This window comes from Parus major, chromosome 1 (genome assembly GCF_001522545.3).
Source record: "Parus major isolate Abel chromosome 1, Parus_major1.1, whole genome shotgun sequence".
In the NCBI taxonomy this organism is placed as follows: domain Eukaryota; kingdom Metazoa; phylum Chordata; class Aves; order Passeriformes; family Paridae; genus Parus; species Parus major.
The window spans coordinates 10,391,522-10,412,865 of NC_031768.1; the positions used below are offsets into that span (position 1 = coordinate 10,391,522).

At 35.7% G+C, this 21,344-nt stretch overlaps 1 protein-coding gene across 13 annotated transcripts in view; it reads left to right on the forward strand.

Moving 5' to 3' along the window:
* Positions 1-21,344, forward strand: part of DMD (dystrophin) — a 1,134,919-nt gene that overhangs the window by 887,106 nt on the left and 226,469 nt on the right. For all 13 annotated transcript variants that reach the window (XM_015620877.3, XM_015620912.3, XM_015620930.3 and 10 more), the window contains one exon: positions 11,540-11,729. In XM_015620877.3, the coding sequence (XP_015476363.1) occupies positions 11,540-11,729 (190 nt within the window). The remainder of the gene's footprint in view (positions 1-11,539; positions 11,730-21,344) is intronic.

Below are 21,344 nucleotides of genomic sequence, written 5' to 3' on the forward strand. Positions count from 1 at the left end.
GGATGAGTTTCTTAAAAGTTTTAACATGAGTCTAAAGTAACTAAATTTTCTCACCACTTGAATATATCTACAGACCATAGACATATTCAAGTGGACTATACATAATCTAGTATCTTTATCTCTTCCAGAAAGGCAATAGATAATCTGTAGGTCTGCTAAGTCCTCCCACAGACAAGCAAAAATGACCTCATAGCAAAAAGTGTTGCTGTTTTTAAATGAAATGCCTGGGTTTTGTCTGTTCCACAAAGGATTTGCTCAGATTTCTAGACACCATGAATTCAGCTCATTGTTTTGGATTTTAAATCACAGAATATTCTGATACCCATAAAGATCATCCAGCCCAGCTCTTAAGTGAATGGCCCATACAGAGATGGAACCCATGATCTTGCTGTCACTAGCACAATGCTCTAACTATAGCCCAGTGTTAATGATTTAATTGTACACAATCTAAAAAAGGAGAATAGGACTGGTATCTTGCAGCAAGGCCACCAGTTTCCAACAGTGTGAGCAAGTTACCAACAGAAACTAAAGAGGAAATTTTTTTAGAATACCATTCCCTACTGCTCAGACACTTGCTATTTCTTTTTTTCTTTCCCTCATTCTTGGTTTTTATTTTGGTCTTGATTAAAACAAAATTCTGTTTCTTTGTTAATAATTACTGTGTGTTAATTTCTCTTTACTCATTTCTGGTGAAAATTAGGACAGTTCTGGTGTTAACTGGACAGAATCATTAGCTAGTTTATGGAACAGAATTCTAGAGTGAAAGCAGTTTTGTGGCCAAACTTGAATCATAATGGAAGCTCAAAGTGGGCATATCAAAGAAATGCTCTATTTCAGAAATCTTCCTCTTTTATATATACAGGATAAGAAGTAGGAGCAAGGTTTGAATGAAGAACAAGTTTGATGCGTGAAGGAACAGAAATGTCAATTTTTGTTCCCATTCCATTAGAACATTAAGACAAATGTGTTGTTCTTTCTCTTAAAGGTGAGGTTTTTCTGAAGTAATTAGAAAATTTTAGTTTCTGTTTGAACAAGAACAGAAGCTAATGCTCTGTGCCCTGAAAGTCTAACCTTAAATATATTTCCTATTAGTCTGTAGATAAATTAACAAACTGTAGCACACTGATTATTGCTCTCATCCAAAGCTCATAGAACAAATTAATGTCTTTCCAGTCCTCTCAATAGACTTCTTATCAGGCTTCATGTCCTTTAACACAAACTGAACAGAAATTAAAAAAACTGATGGACTAGCAGAGTGTAAAGAAAAGGAATTTGACCTTAGTTGTCATGTTTTGTTTGCATAGTTTTTCTTGTGATAGCTTTTTTCACACCCCCCACACCCCCCTCCCCCGGTGTTTTCCCTGTATTTTGGTATTTCTTCAGCTGCTGTGCAGGCAGTTTAAGATTTCCCCTCGCTGACTTGTCAGTCATGCTTGAAACTGAGGATAATTCAGTCTGCTATCAATTGCTTTGTCTCTCTTTGGAAGTTACCCACAAATGTGTCAAGTTGACAACAGCAGTGCTTGCCTTATTTTTGTGCGGATGTTTAGCTATGACTGAAATTTCAGTTACATGCTTTCGTGTAAAGTCACAGAGAAATCAACAAATAATGAGTCTCCATTATTCCTGATAAGGATCATTGGTACAGAAGGCTGATGGTTGTGGCTCTTGCTGACCAAGGCAGAGAGCTGGGGAAGTGGCAATACAAAGGGCAGATTGGAAAGCAGTACAATTAGCAATATGCTGAATAATAATCTGAAAATTAATCTGAATAAATTTGCCATTTTTCTTTTCATACCTTTTTCCCAGTGGTTCATTACTGCACTTAATACCACCTTTTACCACTCCCTTGGAAAGGGCTCCTAATGCTCAGGGTTGAACATTATTTACATTGACTACATTATATACTCTCAATCTCAGTTTTGTTTTATTCAAGTGGTTTCTGTAACAAGACTTTGCATCCTTGATTTGCTTCCCAAATAGCAGCTTGTAAAAAGGTTATGATATACTTTATGGATTTCTTTTCATAAGCTGAAGTAAAGCTGAATCACTAGTTAAACTGATGAATGCATCAGTTATGTGCTCATTTCCATGACTAAAATTTGGAAAGTGGTTTGAGAACAGGTAGACATATGTTGCAGAAAAGAAATGCATCTGCTCAGATGTTGGATAAACTATCTGTAATATATAGAGGATACTTGAGTGAGTACAGGTACTTGAGGTACTTGCAGAGAGTACAAAATGACAGATCTCAATCTAAATCAAGTATCTTTTTGATGTAAATACCTGGTAACTATTTCAAAAATCATTAAAGAAGGAAGGAAACATTGCAAATCATGCATTATTTAAGAGAAAGATTTGGATGACTCTGCCAGAATTGTCTGTGAGCACATGAAGTTTCAGGTTTTGTCTCTTGTCTCTTCATAGCAGAATAGTCAGACTTCCTCACTCCCAGACTTAGAATTTTGGTGTATTTATGTCTCTCTCCACTCTGTTAAATGGTCCAGAATTGTTGTTTGAAGGGTTATGATTTCTTCTGCTAAGAATTTTTGTCTTTGAAATTCATCCAAAAAAGAACTGAGGTAGAATTATCAGAGATCATCCTGTTTCCTTTGAAGTCAGCTGAAGGTTAGCCATTCATCCTCAGTGGAGTCAGGATTTTCTCTGTAAGGCTTCTGTATCAAACACATACTGAAGTTCTGTTGAACTGAGAATGAGTTGAACACCATCTGAATTTGCTGAACTGGGCTCTGGAAATTCACTACTTAACTATTTATATTTGCATGATCCTGAGGAACAGAACTAGAGCTGTAGTTTCTTTACATGTTTTTGAACCTGCATAATAATAAATTATTTGTATTTCTCAGTATTTTTCATGTTACCTGTGGTTGCAGTTCCTGATGTTTTACCATCTTTCTGCAGCAGATCTATTTTAATCAGATTATCTCCTTATAGTGGAGAACTTATTCTATATTTAGGTTTTCCATCAGAGTCTGAAACCTTCTGAAGAGTAAAAAATAAATGTATAAGGTATGGAGTCGTTCTTTGCAAGTAATTTTTTTTATTGCATTGTATAAATATAAGAGGCAGTAGGCAGGCTGCCTTTTTACCTTCTTACTCAGATGTTAACCAGTTTTGGTTACCAGCTGCTTCTGACCTGAATTTCACAGAGCTGCTTTGTTGGTTTTTTCTGGTTAGCATTTTATGCTTGTTAAAATATGTTGACAGAATACATGTTTTAAAATATATTGAGTCAGTCTGATCTGTCAGCATCTTTGTGTAATGTGAGTACTACTAGAGGCCCATGTTTTAGAGGGGAAAAAATAATGTGTGTGTTTATCTAAGTGTTTATTTAGTGTTACTTAATATGATGCATGGTACAATAAGAACTCTAAGTGCTGCCAGACAAGTTTTGCAGCCTGGGAATTGAGGCCTCTTTCTCTTGCATGGTAGCAAATCACTTTTTTTGCTAGGCCATGGAGTTCAGCCCTCAGAGGCTGATGCTCCAAATGAAAACTACACTAACACTTTAATAGTATCCTTTGTGAGCCCTAATTGATTTCATGTAATGCCATCAGTGCATTTCACAGTCTTATTAAATCTAGTTGTTTCTGCAGTAAGGCTAAGAAAACAAGTGCCTTTAGAATATCATTTCATAATCAGTTTTAATTATACTTCACTGTTTTAGAGAGCAAAGATTTTTATCATACTGAACTGCATCTAAGTAATTAATATGCTGTTTATTAAATGGTATTGTTGACTGCCTTGGAATTTTGAAAGAATGATAAGTTTTGGAATGCAAGAAAAACTTAATTCTACGTATTATAGACCATGAAGTATGAAAAGACTTACAGAACAATAATCTTTTGCTTCTTTTGGTAGAATAGGAGACTAGTTTTCTCTGTTTGGTTTAACTTTTGATTTTAGGATTTCTTCTTTTTCTGACTTCTCTCATCAATGGGAGTAACAGAATTGTTAAATAGTGTCTTCCTGTGTCTTATTTGGGCAGTACTTGAATTATACAAGGATTAGACTGGAATCTGGTCTGTGGTTCAGATAATTGAGGGAAGGGGGGCTGCCAGGTTGTTTGTTGTGTTGGATTTTGTTTTGGACTTTTTCTTTCTTTGGATTTATTTTGTTTTTGTTTTTGTTTTCCTTATTTAGTGGTTGAAGATACCTCCTTGGAATTTTGATTGAGGGCTGTTTAGAAAAGCCCCTGGAGTGAATTAATCAGAATATTATTCTGTGTCTATAAATAATTTTTAATGATACCTCATATATCAGTGATTGTTGAGTGTTGTTCACATTCCTCTCTCTTTAACCTGGTTACAGTTATGATTTACTCTCTGGAAAATGATTGACTTTAATGAAAATTTATCGGGAGATTAAAAATCACAAGTAAACATAAGCTGTTTTCAATAGCAAAAAAGATAACCTGTAATTGATTGTAATTAGAAAAGAATCCCCTTAGTTTCAATAATGATTGTTCTGTAGCTCACCGTGCACACATGATAATCTATAGTTATGATGAACAGAGAGAAGATGTACACTTATTATAAATTCTTATATATTCTTAACCTATGCCAAGGCAAGCTGGGAAAAAAAGACAAAAGTGATGGGGGCAAGAAGAGACTGTTAAAAAACATTCCCTTTAACTCTCTCTCTTTTTTATCCCATTAAGAGGCATTTTGAGAATCCCAAAAGTGAATAGAGCATACAAAGAGACAGAAATTATTTTTTAAAAGATTGATGAGAAGTTTTCCTGCAGGGTAACACAGATCTTTTTGTGCTGATGTTGCCAGGTGCTTCATTAAAAAGGGGTTGCTTAAAGGTCCTATACAGAAGTCCATATATGTAATTTTGTTCCACAGGGAACAAATATTCCCCAGAAATATTTCCTTTGTTTCTAGCAACTCTTCTCAGTCTCCTAAAAAATGAATAGATGAGAATAGATGAGGGAATAATATCCAAGACTGATCTAAAACTTTATGGATAAATGCAGGGTTTGGAGTGAGCTGTTTTTTTTTCTCTTTTTGCAGTATCTATTGTGCTTTAAAAAGAAATGTATGGGACGAACTATCTAAATCCAAAAATGTCTTCAAATTGATTTAGTATTTTTTGTAGCAAAGAAAGCAGTTCAGAGGAAAATGCTGGGAAATGGATTGATGATTTTTGTTATTTTTATACAAGTCCTGGTTATTTCAAGGTCTGTGAGAGGTATAAGACTAGAAACAAGCCAGCCAATGAGTAGTGGCAAAAGAAATCATTTCTTCTCTTATCTGCATCCATTTTCCTAAGTACAGAAACACCAGAAACACGTTTTCTAGTTTTGAAGAGTTTATAATATGAAAACTGTTTGGGAAAAATGACTTGCATCTTGCTTAGTAGGGTGAGAAACTGTTCATTGAATCATTTCCCCCTTTGTCTCAACAGATTTTTAAGAAAAGACAAACTCTGAGCTTATCACTACAATCAAGAGATGTTTTAGAATGTTCTAATTCTTGTATCTGAAGGAAGTGTTGTCATTTAGGAAACTTTGATTGCCAGGGAAAGAGCATGACTTTGTCCATGAAGAGATTCTGAGTTCCAATCAAAGCATGGGGATATTGAGGGCTTTTGTTCTTTGTTCCTGTGGAAGGAAGGAGAATCAGCAGAGAGCTGCCTTTGTGTGTTTATTTTGGACCAGCTGTTGCTCTCTCTTAATCTCTCTGTATGCCAAATTACATCTGGAATTTAAAATTATATCACTGGTTATTAGTTTGTTAGAAATATGGACAGTGCAGCCAAGACAGAGATGCCCTTCAGCTTTTTGGAAGACACGAAGTCAGCTCTCAGGCAGTAGATCAAGTTGCTGAGAAATTAATGTAAGGCAGAGAGAAGTGCTGCACTGTCGAGGTTTAATCCCAGTACCATCAACCGCTTGCTCACTTCCCTACAGCAGGGAGAAAAATTGGAAAGAAAAGCTAAATATCCTGGGTTGAGATAAGAACAATTTAATAACTGAGGGAGATGGAGTGGGGGGGTTGGAATTCTACTAAATATGCTATTAATATTATTATTAATATTGATCATAGCTATAAGGAAAGGGAGAGGGAGAAAGAGTAACAGAACCCAAAGGACCCAAGTGATGCACAATGCAATTTCTCACCACCTGCTGATACCCAGCCAATTCCCAAGCCAGTTTTGTACCAGCACACCAAAGCTTTCCTGGTTCCTCATTCAGAATAATGAGGCATGTCAGCTACTGGCTTGGATGCTGAGGTTGTAGCTCTAAGTTTGGTTACAATTTGAGGCTTTCTATCCATTTGCAACAAAATTATTTCACAAGTAAAGTTGCATACAGGTGAGAAATCTCCAGTACTGTAAGATCAGCTTGGTTAAGGATAGTTTCCAACAAGCCAGACAAAATAGTGATGGTAGGACATAAGTTTGCATATATAAAGATCACTCAAATATATATATATATATATATATGTACACATCCACATGCCAGTGATCTACAGCAGAAAAAACCCAGTACCTCTGTTCAGATGGTCAAACTAAAAGGCACATTTATGCAGAAGTGTTACTGGAAAAATCCCAAGTGTCCCTTACTGTGGTGATAAGCTAGTTGGCATCCAGAAAAAGACAGAAAAGCTGTACTTAAAATGAGGTCTCAATGTAGTTCTCCCCACTGAATGTTGTATCAGGCATTCCAGAGTTAATCTGCACATTCATCACTTACTGGCATGTATTAAGAACATTAACTGGCACTGTAGAATATACAACCTAGATTGTGAAAGAAAGTTCCTCTAACCAGCAGTCCCAAAATTAATGAATATGATTTATTTTGAATTTGCATTTCAAAATTACATCAATAATAGTTATTTTAAGAATTTAATTTTCATATCTGTGACATATCTTTGTGTTCCAGCTTTATCTAAGGTTAAATTATTCTGCCTCTTGGATAGGTTCTTTATCAGTCCAAGTTAAAGCAACTGAAGAAGAGTTACCAGTGAGAGCTTAAAATTATTTAGTAGTAAAAATTAAATATTCTAATAAAGCTTTCCAATTGTTCTTTTTTCATATTGGTAGAAGGGATATAAACCTCATGAAAAAGGTGCAGACTTTTTTCAGCATTAACAGAAAGATGCATGTAGTTCAAATTCTCTGTGATAGTTGGCTGAATATAGGAAATTCAGGTAACTTTTTAAATTTTATTTTATTTTATTTTTTGTTACATGGAACTGTACTGTTAGAAAAGAGAAAATAAAATTATAGAGAGAGAACCACATGAACTATAGAAGTAAAACCATTTCCTGATGCTTTGTCAGCCAGTAGTCAAGGATATTTTATTTTATATCTCTGTGAGATAACTTTAGATCACCACAGTCTGCAGATGGAAGTGTGATTTAGTGATCTATTGAACACTGAATGATACAGAGTTGCTTTACTTCTACTGCTCTTAGAGAAATACCCGAGGAACAGAAATGTGTTAGTTTGTGCTCTGCACTTGCTACGTGTCCTGTTGTCTGAGCATCTCAAAGCATTTTACACACACTGACCCTCACAATGTATCTCGTACTGCGAATAACCATGGCAATTTGATGTACACAGATACTCATAAAATGTGAATCATTCATCCCAGATTATGTAGCAAACACTGCAGTTGAAGAAAAATCTGGTATTCACACTTGCAGAGCCTCTACAAACACTATATTCCTTGTGTCTTATGGGATTGGGTAGTGCTGAATGAAGCACTCGTGTGATAATTTCAATCACAGAATCACAGGACAGTCTGAGAAGAAAACATAATTTTCCCCTCCTTTTCTTCATGAACATTTGTATATGTATATATATACATATACATATACATGAACATTTGTATCTATGTTTAAAAAATATTAGCTTTAAAAGTTCTCAGCATGACGGCAATGTCCTGCAACAGAGGCTGGTAACTTACTTTTTTTTGTGGAATTTTTTTTTCTTAAATCCTTAAAAACATCCTCCTGGCAGTACAAATGTTCACACATTGATTGACTCGCTCCCTCTGACATGCCATCACTGTTCCCTCAACTCAAAGCCATCAGCTGACACGTGCTTAAAGGAGCATCATAACTTCTGTCCCTCAACAAAGCTCACACAACTAGAGCTGGTGAGTCCACTGTCACTGGTGCCACTGGTTCCTAAAAATCAAATTTATAGGGATGTTTTGGGACCAGCTTGCCTACTTCTAGACCTAGAAAATAAAGCCTGTGTAAAATTCAAATTGTCTAAATTATAGGTGATTTACTGTTGTAGTCAGGAGAAGGAGCTTACTCTGACCTTGATGATAAGTATAGGCAAGGGAGAAGAAACAGAAATCCAGAAATTCTGTGTCCATGTTTTATGGAGGGAGTGTAATTTGCCTGTCCTCTGAGTGTCTAAATGAAAATGAGATGAATCCCATCTTGAATGTTTCTTCCTTGAATAAGAAGCTTTTGGTTATACACTCTTTGATTATTTTATTACCATAGTATAACGGATTAAATAATGATTATTCCATTAAAATATTTTTTTTTTAAATGTTATTATTATCTTTTAGTATTTTAGGAGTATGCTGTAGTATTTGTACTGTGTAGTTTTCAATTTACATTAAAATATAGTTCTGGTTACTTCATGTGATTTTATTACTGTTTGCACTCATTGTGAAATTAAACATACCTAGATAATACAGGCCAAAGAGAAAGCATCTTTGTTTTTATTTTGTGCAATAATGTCTTCAATATATATTTCTTTAATCCCTATGATTCTGTGCAATTTAGCATATGCTGGATTTGATGCTCAGTTTTATTCTTCATGTTTAGTCCTTCTTTTCTCATTCTAACTTCATACTTTTGTAGTGAGAAAGCCAAGTAGAGTGAAGTTTATTGATGTGCTGCAGAACAGTCAATGTAGCTAAACGTTTATTGCATGTTAGCTGCACCAAATTTTAAAATGCAAAGTCCTACATATTTTCTGGTGGACATATTAGTATGCTTATAGATAAGAAACACATTTCTGTAGACTGAAAGAATTATGTGCCAGAAGATTTCTGTGCATCATAGAAGTGCCAGAAGATTCTTCATGATAAAAACTTCATTCTTTGCCCAGATCAATAAAATGCTATATTTTTTCATGAAGTCTGAGAGTTTCTCTAAAACACAAATTCTGACTTTGAGTAATCCTTCGAATTGCTCTCCCTTTAAATATCTTTTTCAAATCTGTGCTTGTGGTCTTTGGGTTTTTTTTAAATCTCACTGTGTGTTTGCAGAATGTTGTTGTTAGGGTATTGCTATGTATTTATAGGAATCCAGGTGTACAGTAGTTAAAAATGTGCCTTTCATGTAATGAAGGAACTACATGAGAAAAAAATGGTTTATGTGATTCTGCAAAGGCTATTAACTACCATGCTGCACACTGTAAATTGAATTAGAATAATGCTATAAAGCAGGTCTTAGAATTGTGCTCTGAAGTACTGGAAAAAAATACATTTAGTTCATGTAATTGTATTCCATTTCCAAGATGTGTTGAATAAATGTAATACTGGTTTTGAGCTAAAAGTAGTAAATAGGTCAATACAGCATTTTCCAGGTAAGACATTTTCTGCATCTTATTATATTTTAATGTATATTGCTAGTATATTTAGGTGTAATTTCTACATAATTATTCTTTAAATTAAAAAAAGAACAACGAATTCTTTCATTTCAGTTATTTTAAATTTGAAGAGTAGCCTTACCACAAGGCATGTTTATGCCCACGTAGAATCAAGCTGGGAAAGAGATCATGTTCACTGTTCTGCAGCTGAGTGTTTCCTACTGACAGCTCCCAGGGGACACATTCAGGCTAAGCAGTGCCATGATGTGGACAGTTCCTGTAGGTGGCAACAGGTGCCACTGAGGTGAAAATCCAGTCCCTTTTTAAGCTTTGAAAAAAAGTGATGGATGAGTTTGTAATAAGGCATTAAATAGCTTTCTCGGTTTTTGAGTGAAAAATAAGTTTTTTTGGGTTTTTTTTAACAAAATGGTTGGGAAAAGCAAATAAGATGTCAAGGGATTAAAAATATAATAGAAATATGGCAGTTCTTGTGACATTAGTCTTTCAGGGAGGATGTTTTTTTATGTTTTTTTTCCTGTAATGGTTGTCCTTGCCTGTACTCTGACTGATTTTTTCTGTTCTTTCTATCCTGTGCTGCAATTTAACTATATGCTTGTCAAAAACCATGTTAAGTCAGTGCCACTTGGTGAAACTTGTGGTATGTTGTTGTTTTTTTCTTTTGTCACTTCCCCTAGTGAACTGGGGTTTAGGTTGATATCATTACTTACCAAGAAGTACAACCACTACTTCATGACAGGAAACAGGATTAGAAAGAGAGACCAGCACTTGGAAATTTCATGACCTCTGATTAATTACAGCATGAGAAATTATGTCTGCTAGAATCTGGTATCCTAGTCTCTCCCTAAACAGCTTGGCAGGAAATCTATTGAGATATTTGAAGACCACCACAGATGTGTAGACTTAACATAGGTGTGCGTCAAAATGCATTTATTCCACTTGAATTAATGCACATTAACAAATGACCTTACTAAGTATTTTCAGAGATTAAAAAATTATTTAAGTATTATGTTGATGTTAAATAAATATGTATGTAATGCAATAAGTAAGTAACCATGACAGTTTTGTGTTAATAAACAAAGTCATACTTAGCTGCTTATGTTTCTAAATCCATATTTTGCTCAAGTTCAAAGCAAAAAAATCAGTGAATACATGACACCTACATTGCACATGAATGCTGATGTTATACAGGTCTGCTTTAATGTTTTTGTCAGCACCAGAGTTGCTGAAATCTTTAGTGTTCTTTCCTAATCTGAGTTCAACCCCTTTCCCAAGGATAAGATAGCCTTTGTCTTTAAAAATTGTATTTTATCCTGTAACTATAGAGATCATCCCTGTTATTTATCACATTCAAGTTGAAAATAAAATAATAAATTTTAAATAAATAAATAGATAAATAAAAATTAAACACAAAGCCCCCCACAAACTTTAATGTTATAAGGGTTTAAGGTGTTGAACATATTCTCTAAATGTTTCAAGTCATGAAAATTAATTATGAAATTTATCATATAATGCAGTGGTCAGGATCTATTTTGTGATTTTTGAAAATAAACAAGTATTTCCAGTGCAGTGTAAGAAAATAATCTTTTATTAAAACAAAAGGCTTATTTTTTAATTTTTTATTTTTTAAGTATCAGAATTACTTCTGATTTTCAATTGTGCATATTTTAGACATAGTACTTTGGAAGAAGTGCTTTTGCTTAATTTTGTATCAGATGTATTCTACTTACTACTTCTCAGGTAAAAATATAGAAAAAGAACCCTAGCTGCCTAACATATGGTACAAGTGCTGTAGCTAATGTATCAGCAAACTTGCCTTGACTGGTACTTGAAAAATATTTAGTGTGTCTTTGTTATGTTTTGATTTAATGATTAAGGTTTGTTTTCTTCCAAAGAGCGCTGTATTTGATTATTTGTACTTGTGCAGGGTGTGTGAACGTGAAGCAGCTCTGGAATCAGCCCTAAGAATGTTGCAGCAATTCTACCTGGATCTGGAAAAGTTCCTTGCTTGGCTTACAGAAGCTGAGACAACTGCAAATGTTCTTCAGGATGCTACACACAAAGAAAAAACACTAGAGGATGCCAAAATGGTTCGGGACCTCATGAAACAGTGGCAGGTAAGCCAAGCACTTCACTATTGAGGCATTTGACAAACATGAGAGTTTATCAACCATATCTGATATTTATAGAAGTTATATAATTTGCATCAAGTTTATTCTTTGTAGCTTAACTGAATTAGTTTTTCTCCATTACTTTCAAATACATGAGAAATGGTAATTTGGTAGTCTATTGTCAACACGCTCCATTGCGGTAATAAAAAGAGATAATGATGCAAATTTTCATAGTAAATGCCTGGACAGTTCTCATACAGATATTTTCCTCTGGGGGAAAAAAAAATCTTAAAAAGAGATAATATTGTATTTAGTGTTCCAGAGAAGCCTGAGGAGAAAGAAAATTAATTAGTTGAGATGGTGCTGTGGAACTATGTTGCTATACTTGCATTGCGTTTTCTTCACTGCAGTTATTGAGAGTAGAACAGATATGTCTGCTTGAGGTCTTAAATTTCTTAAATATGAGATTGATTGGCTGTTTGGAAGGCAGGACCCTTTATTCCAGTATTGATAGAATCATATAAGAGTTTAGGTTGGAGAAGACCTGTAAGATTATCAAGTCAACCATTAACCCAGAGCTGCCATCACTGAACCATGTCCTCAAGTGCCACATCTACACATCTTTTAGTAGCTCCAGGGATGCTGACTCAGCCACTGCCCTGGGCAGCCTCTTCCAAAGCTCAGTGACCTTTTTAGTGGAGAAATTTCTTGTGTTCACTCATAGTTCATTATTTTGATGCTGACAGGAAGTTCAAAACTGGAGATTTAAGGAACTGGATATGGATACTCCATGCCTTAGTGTATTTATTGATGAAAAACATGCTGTGAAAAATTTAGTTATAAGTGATTAAAAAACCAAAAAGAGTACATTTATATAGCAGTTCAAGGATTTTTAGCTGTAAAATAAATTCATTTATTATGATGGTTAATATTTGCAGTAGTCATAACCCAGTACTCTGTATCAAGTCTTTATTGTGAAAGCTTTTTGTTCAAACAAGTGGAGTTCCCTGATAGTGGTGCAAGTATTGTCTATCTATTTGCTAAATTTGGGTAATGGAGCACAAGTTTATCAATAGAACAATTTTATGGTGCCAGCTAAATGATCAGGAAAGAGAGTATGGCTTTTCATTCTGTTTCTCAGGTATTGCTGCATTGATTCTTTCAGGCTTCACACCCTGCTTGTGGGAGTTCTCTCTCACAATTCACTTTGATGGATAAAGATGAAAAGCAAGAACATGACATAAATGTGTAGTTTGCACACAGTTTATGCATATAAAAGATTCAGACAAAAAGGAGCTTTACTAAGTCTCAGAAGTCTCAGAAGTATGTATTTATGTGCTTTGTGGAAAGGGGTTATTGCTCACTAATCCATACAATCAGCCACATAAAACATAAATAGTGATAAGCCTTTTTTTTAACTCTCTATTGTGGGTCAGAAATATACTTATCCTACATAACACATCAGGCAATGCCTGTATTCCATGAAACTCACTGTGTAAATTGTACATGTATCAAAACAGAAATATTCAAATACAGTCCATGTCCTCAATATGGTTTGTTATCATCCCGTATGTGTAGTAAAACTGCAAGCCCTACCCCAGCACAGGAAAAATCCTAAATGCTTTCAGTCAGGATTAGAATTTTCCAACTTACTGGGTTTTGGTTTTTTTTCTCACACATGGAGTCTTTTTTTTTTATTTCTCTCACCAACGGGCTGAATTCATATTTTACCTCCTAGGAGGTAAATTAAAATGGTGCTTTCTGATTAAGGATCAGTGTCTCATGGGTCTTTGGAAAGAAACTCTGACTCCCTGGATTTATTAGAATGCATAGAATTTATGGTCAACTATAACAAGTGGATTTAGATCTGCAGTCTCTGTCTTGCTCTTTATGCAATTCCGTAGGATTGGATAATGTAAAAATAGTCATTAGGACTCTTCACATGTTACAATTCTGTCTAATCTGATATTTTTATCCACTATATGTAAACCAGTATTCTGATAAATAATTTTCTACACAAATAATGAAAAACCTAAGTTTCTGAGTTCAGTAGTAGCCTTGTATCCTTGTCACTACAGATGTTTATCTTACTTCTAGTGATCCATCGGTTTTCTGCTTTACACTCTCAAACTTTGTCTTATTTCTTTAAACAATTAGAAGAATAATGACTTGATGTACAGAAATTTTTTGTATAGCAGCAGTTGTTTGTCTAGGAAAATCTCATGTTTTAGGCATTTGTTTTCCTTTTCATGTTCAGAAACCATTAACTCAATTGTCACTAATAAAGATTAATCTTTCCTTAGTAGTTAGCAGTTCATTCAGTAGCAGAAGGAGAAAGGTGAGACATATAATTTCACATTCTAATTACCTGATGATGTAATTATATTAAAATGGTGCATTATAAACACCCTGTTTGTTTGTACAAGCATGTATTTGCATGCATCATTTGTCTGAACTGACAGCAGTGTAATAGTTGAGGTGATTCACACAGAATACTTTCTGGAAAATTTTCAAGGATACAAAACTCCAAGGAATTGTGTAATTATGTGCTGCTGTTTTTTTCTTCTAGTTGAAACACATCATGTGTCCTCATGAGGCCTGGTTTGTTAACTAACCATATGAGAGAGATGAAAATTAATTTCACTTTCTGCTTTCATACTTCCTGTGATACGAACTCTCAGCTGTGTTAATTACAATCGTGGGTCGGTTTACACGACACCAGGCCTGCTGGTGACAGATGGGTTACACCTATCCCAAGGGGGGAAAAGGATTTTTGCACAGGAGTTATCAGGGTTTAGTGAGAGGTAAACTGGATTTGAAGGGAGAAAGATATAAAACCAGGCTCACTTGAGATAAGCCTGGGGACAGCATGGTTGGAGGATGGTGTGCTCGTGAGGTCCTTTGGCCTGACAGCTCAGTGGAGTTTGGGGCTGGAGATCCACGTGGCTACAAAGAAAGAAGAGTTATTGATGAGTTAGACACTGTGAAGGCACCTGAGAATGGTTGTACGGTAATTAGGGGTTCTCCCTGCAGAAAGGTGGATGATCAATAGCCCAAAGTCCACCTGCACCAGTGCACACAGCAGGAACAACCAACAGCAGGAGCTGGAACCCATTGGGCAGCTGGAACCCATTGGGCAGCTGGAAAACCATGGCAGTGTTTCCATCACAGAGACATGGTGGGATGATTTGCATGCCTGGACTGTGCAGTGGATGGCCATAAATTCTTCAGAAGACATAGGCTGGGAAGGAGAGGTGGTCAAAAAGCCCTTTATGGAAGGGAATGTTTTGACTGTCTAGAGCTTGATGCTAGTGCCAGCAGGATTATTTATGGTTAAAAACCAGGGGAAGGCAGATATTCTTGTGGGAGTCTGTTATTGACCTCCCACCAGGATGAAGAGGAAGATGAAATATTCTATAAGCAAGTGGGTGAAGTCTCACAGTCACTAGTCCTTTTTCTCATGGGGAACTTCAGCTTACCAGATGTCCTCTGGAAATGCAGAAACACAGCAGAGAAGAAGCAGTCTAGGAGGTTCCTGGATTGTCTGGGAGAGAACTTCCACAGCGTTCTCCTTGAGAAACCAACTGCTCATGGCTTGCATGGGTGTGCTCTTTGCTGGGTGACAAGTGGCCGTGGGGCTGTGCCCAGGGAGTGGTGGGGAGTGGAGTCACATCCAGCTGGGGACAGACACCAGGGATGTTCCCAGGGCTCAGCTTTAGGGCCAGTCCTGTTTTCTGAGGAGTGACTGAGGGAGCTGGGGGAGTTTCACTTGTAGAAAAGGAGGCTCAGACTTTTCAGCTGAAAGGAGGTTTTAGCACAATGGGAGTTGGTCTCTTCTCCTAAGAGGCCTCAAGTTGTGCCTGGGCGTGCTTAGATTTGGTATTAGGAGAAATTCTCTCAAGTTGTCAAATGCTGGAACAAGCACTGGCTTCCCATGAAAGCAGCTGAGTCACAATCCCTGGATCCCATGTCACTTAGGGACACAGTTTAGTAGTGAAATTTATGGTGTTAGGTTAATGGTTGGTCTTGATTCTTTTTAACATTTTTTCCAACCTTAAGAATTCTATGATTGTATTAAGTACTTTTCTGGTCTGTCTTTTTAGCAATAATTGTATATGACACTTTATGCAGCTTATGTGATATTAGATCCAATTTTGAAGCTAGTGTGGATTTATCCTGATCCTTTATGAATGCAATCAGTTAATATTAAGCCTGTAGATGAATATAATCACAGACTTTTTTCACTGAAATCTGACGACGAATACTGCATGTGACACGTAGGTAAACAGTAACTGAAGAATGCTTTTGTACTCTATACACAACTTAAAAAATGTTTCTGAAATGATCTATGATGACTGACAAATTATTGGTAGCATACACCTGACTAAAACTATGCCAGAATATGATAAATGAAGCAAAGTTAATACTTTGGCATGAAATACATAGCAGATTTATTTTTATTGCCACCTTCATGCTCACTTAGCCTATAACCTAAGTACTTTTCCATTAGAGGCAGGAGTTTTGCTGCTCATAATATGAAAAATACGCAGTGCCTCAAGTTAGAACATACAGTATGGGCAGTACCCTTATTTTCTCACACTGATGTTTTTATCTAAAAGAAGGGACATTAGCAGCAGGAAAGGCAGTCTTGTCTCTTCTATTCCTATCAATACTTCAGAGGTGCTCACTTGTTTGTAAGGTATCCAGACAACTGTTTTTTACAGTATTAAAAAGCTGAGGTAGATAACATATTCCTGACACTTCTCAATTATTTATCATGATAGAGTGTTTGAGAGATAAAACATTGTTTTCAAATTATTTCAAATATAAATGATATATAATTGTCCAGCACAGTTCATTTTGTGACATCATCTATGGATTAGATGATGAATATCACTAAAATTGAAGAGAGGACGTTTCTGTAATATTCTTGCTCATTTCAATTTATTTTACTAAAACATATTAATTAATTTTCAAGTATTTCCATTCTCTGTTCTGAAACACCTTATCATTCTCTATTCTAAAACACTTTTTCAGTCACTTCTGCTTGAAATTTTTCCCTGAAGACTTTAAAAATAATATATAATCTTCTTCCCTTACCATTTCTTTAAAAAAAAGTTTAATTCTGCATTTTTGGCTTTTATACTAACTTGTTGCCAATTCTAAAATAAAATCTGTTGTGTAGTACCTGGAATTGAATAGCAGCTGTCAGTGCCATCTTATTCCACTGAGTAACAGAAAAGAAATTCCAAAATCTTGAGTTTTAAAACAAGTGCTCTTACAACCTAATCTAAGAAAGGCTAGATAGCATCTCAGAGTGAATCTTTTCCTCAGAGTGGATTTTTTAAAATATTGGTTAATATTACTTTGAAAACACACGGTCACGAATTTTTCAGTATTGTAATTAGCAGTCACAAGGAAGGGGATTAATGTTCTTTTGTTGTTAACAGCATGTGTCAAATACTGAATACTTTCACAGGAGATTCAGGTGCTGAATCTCAGTGGGGATGACGATAATACAACTGTTCTGAGATGGATATCAAAGAGAAGTAGTCAGAAATCAGCAATAAACCAGATAGGTAGATGTCACCACTTTTTGTCAAGTATTTTGTTTCAGTTTGTCTAGTCTGGATGGTCTGTATCATAAAAACAGAAATGTCTCATAAAAACAGAAATGTACTGCTGCAGCAGCTTGCCTATGAGTTGATGCATCCATGTGCATTCTTCATTCCCTGTTTCTGAATTTAGAAGAAAAAACCCTTATCAGCACTAATTTTCTATTGTGAGGTAAAAGGCTTGTTTTATCAAGATATCAAGTACTCTGGTACTTGAATGAGATGTAAGTACTCTTAAAACTTATTCTCATGAAAGTAAACAGCTCTCAGTTTTCAGGAATCTCACATACAAAGTAGGTGTTTCCAAATAAGAACATACATTTCTTCTTTTAATTTCTTGTTTACATATGTTCTCACAATCATGGTAGAAGAAAAATCCCATTTTTCAAATGTGCTAAATAACCTAGTATATTCTTACTTGGTTGATTTATGTATTTCATCTTAAAAGTTTATTGAATACACCAGAGGCATGGTTCTAATTTTTCATTTGTAGAGCAGCATTCAAACCCTACCAGCTTTAAACACAGATTTTCAAACACAGATTAGATGGGAAAAGCTTTTGTAGCATGAAGTAAGAGATTGTGTTCTGTTGAGTAAGATTATTAGAGGAAAGCATGGAAAAATCACAAGTAGAAATGGAATAGAAGGGATCAGATGGTTTGCTATTATTCTGAGCAAGTTCCAACTCCTGCATTTTCTCCTGACCTTATCATTTCTATAGGATGTCTCATCACTCTTTGTGTAGGCTTTTCTAAAACAGGCTCTCCCACATCCAAAGAAGGGGAGGGATGGACTTTCTCATCACCCTGCTAAATGTATGTCCTATTTCACTGTAGGCCATCAATTAGAAGTGACAGGAATTAAACTGAGTGGTTACCAGAACTTTGAAGACTTCTGCCATTCCATCTTCCCATGGCCATAAGTATTTACTAGCACAGTTTAATCTGCCAATTAGTTCTTCTATTCACTTTGTATTGCTTATAGCACATTTATTTGAAAAGGAAATAATCAGTAAAAACTAGGTAAAAACCCAGTGGTAGCCTTTAATACATTCTGATGATGAATTTAAAGGGGTATCTGTGCCTTATGCAATTATGCCTCCTACCAGACTGTTCAGACTTTGGTGAAAGAGCACATAATTTTTCATTTGTGAGAACAAATGTGTATTTTCCCAGAGCAGGTAAAAAGTAAAAGTGATTGTATTGTGATTATTAAACATGTTAATATAAAAGGGATAAATTGTACAGTACATAACTGAAGAAAAGTATTAATTTTGGCTTAGGGCAGATATCTTCCTGAATATGTAAGAAATCAGTGACCTACAAAGAATACAAATAAGGAATAAAATAAAAGTACAAACCATTTTCAGAGAAAAGTTATACGGGCTTTGTGAAAGGTTTTTAGACAGTACTGAGAAAAAATAGTTGTCTTCTAAGAAATGACTCCAAAGTTTCCTTTTCATGAGTATACAGCTGCCATATCACAGGTTTTCTGCATGTGAATATACACTTTTTCACAATACTAGCTGTTCTGTATATGCACTGTGCAGCAGTTGTTTACTGTAGCAACTCCCACTATCTAAACTGACAATGTTTGGCAAAAGTAACTTTTCTGTACCAAGTGTCCCATTTTATTTTCTGTCAGAAGTTTAGACTTTCTTTCTTTCAACTGCTGACAATTTGAATCTCTTCTGTCAGCACAAAGTTCCACATGTTCATTTATCCTTTCATGCCACATTTTTCATTTGAATCATTTTTTTTCATTGGATTTCATTAAATTTTGTAGGTCTTCTCTCTTGAGTGGATGATTTCATTTTGTTGATGTTCACCCCATAAACTGACATTTATCCCACATATAAATCAAAAGACTATTTTTTTGGTTATTAGTAAAGAATTATTATGTCAGTCTGTTTTGCAATTATTCCAGTGGGTTCATCACCTGTTATCACTGACAACATTAGCAACTTTCTGAAGGTGACATTTGTCCTTTGTTGTGGCAGTGCTATATTAAATTGTTAGGAGATTGTAAACTGGTATTCAGGATTTTCCATTTGGTTAAAATGCATGTTGGTTGAGAATTCAGAAAATCCAGCTGTAAGTTATAGTTACTTATCATAGTTTTACTGTATTTTGTCTCAGTGAATATAACTAGATTTAGGCTTAACTTCTCTGAAATTGTTATTAAATAATTACATTTTCAGAGGCCAAATAATGTAATGAAAAGATATAGCTCCTTAGTACTCTTTCTAGGGTTTATAATTGCTATTTTTGTGTTGTCAGTTCTCCGATTTTTTGTATATTTTAACGGGGGGGAGGTCAGCTGATGTTATGATGGCTACCAAGTACCCTAATATAGCACTGTTGAGCTGTTTCTCATGAGATTGAGGGACATTATTTAGAGCTTATCACACTGGAAATCAGATATAAGATATTAGAAATTATATAGGTTCTTCTTCTTTACATAATGTATTTATCTATACATTCTATTATCCTTCTTATATATTCTCATGTGGGTTCAGGCTTATACAGATTGTTGCAATCCTCTCAACAGATAACCTGTTCACCTTGTGGGCTATGTGCTTTTTTCAGATATGTGAATTTTCTTTAGGTGAAGTTAGCAGGATGTAAACACTGGTGCAAGCAGACACAAGCTCTGCTCTTTGTACCCAGGAATCAGTTTAATGTACTGAGTAACCAGATTACAGGAATGCAGTACTGTCCTCCCTCCAGTGTTTTGTCTGTCTAAAAATTATTTAAAGGCCAGGTAACCAGTTTGTTGTGTATCTGCCACCTGTTCTTACTGGAATTCTTGCTGCAGGTGGTGTAGAGTCAACTTCTGCACCTACTTCTAAGTTTTAATGGTGTGTGAGCTGTTTAAATTCCTGGTAAGAGCTGCTGCAATCTAGAAAGGTATGCAGCTGGCCAAATGCAGTTATCCCATTTTCTTCACCTCCCTAGAAATGTAAGAACATCTGTGTTTGTAGCTCCTCACATCACAGAGAAATGTCCAAGAGCTGTTTCTGAATGTGTTTTGCTGCAGGAGATTTTGCCACTGAGCTCAGCTTGGTTGCAGTTCCTTGTCTTCCCAGTTCTGCACAGACAAGGATAAGAGAGAACACTTCCAGAGGGCAGTTCAGTCCTGCTAAGCTGGGGCTGTTTTCCTCCTGGAGAAACATATTCCTCTTGTCTGGCTTAGAGAGAGCCTTGGAGAAGTAGCTTAGCTAAATAACTCACTGACTACACCACCTGCCTAAACTTGGTGTAAAATGTGTATGTTCTCTCTCTCTCTTGAGTGTGAATGTGGGGGTTTTGTGGGTTTTTCTCATTTCATTTGGTGGTCTTTTGCAGGATAAAGAGTTCATAGTTCCATGTAGGTCCTACCACTTTGTAGACTTGTACATGATTCAATCACCCATGAGGCAATAGAAGAGAAACAAGATGTAAACTCAGAAGGCTGAGATCATTACTCCCCAGAATTATGATGATGAATTTAGTCATAGATAACTATGAAGATAATGTGAAAATATAGCTAGAAAATTTCTTGTGCCATACCACTCCAGGTCTTAAGCTGTGTCTTCTGCTGACCCTCCTGCCCACACAAATGTCTCCTAAGTGTTGAGGCATTATTATAGTTAGGGTGTTTTTCTCTGACTCTGAGAAATGTTTATGCCTGATGTTCTGGCTTGTTTTCCCTCTGTTGTCACCAGTTGGGAAAGTGTTAACGCTTTTTGTCCTTTGTGTCTGTTTTCCACAGAAAATTAGTTAAGTGCCTGCAATAACAGTAGTTTTTCATATTTACCCTTCTGTGGGGAATAACTCTTCTGAATCAGAGCAGAGGTGGAAGAGGATGTAGAAATGGCAGGAGAAATCAGAAATTTATCTGTCCATTTGTGCCCCAGTAAATTAGCAGCTTTCCACTGACCAGATTACACACCTAAAACAGAACACAGTATTTATGAACAATTGTAGCAGAGAATATAATACATTGCTTATCATCTTGTTGTTTA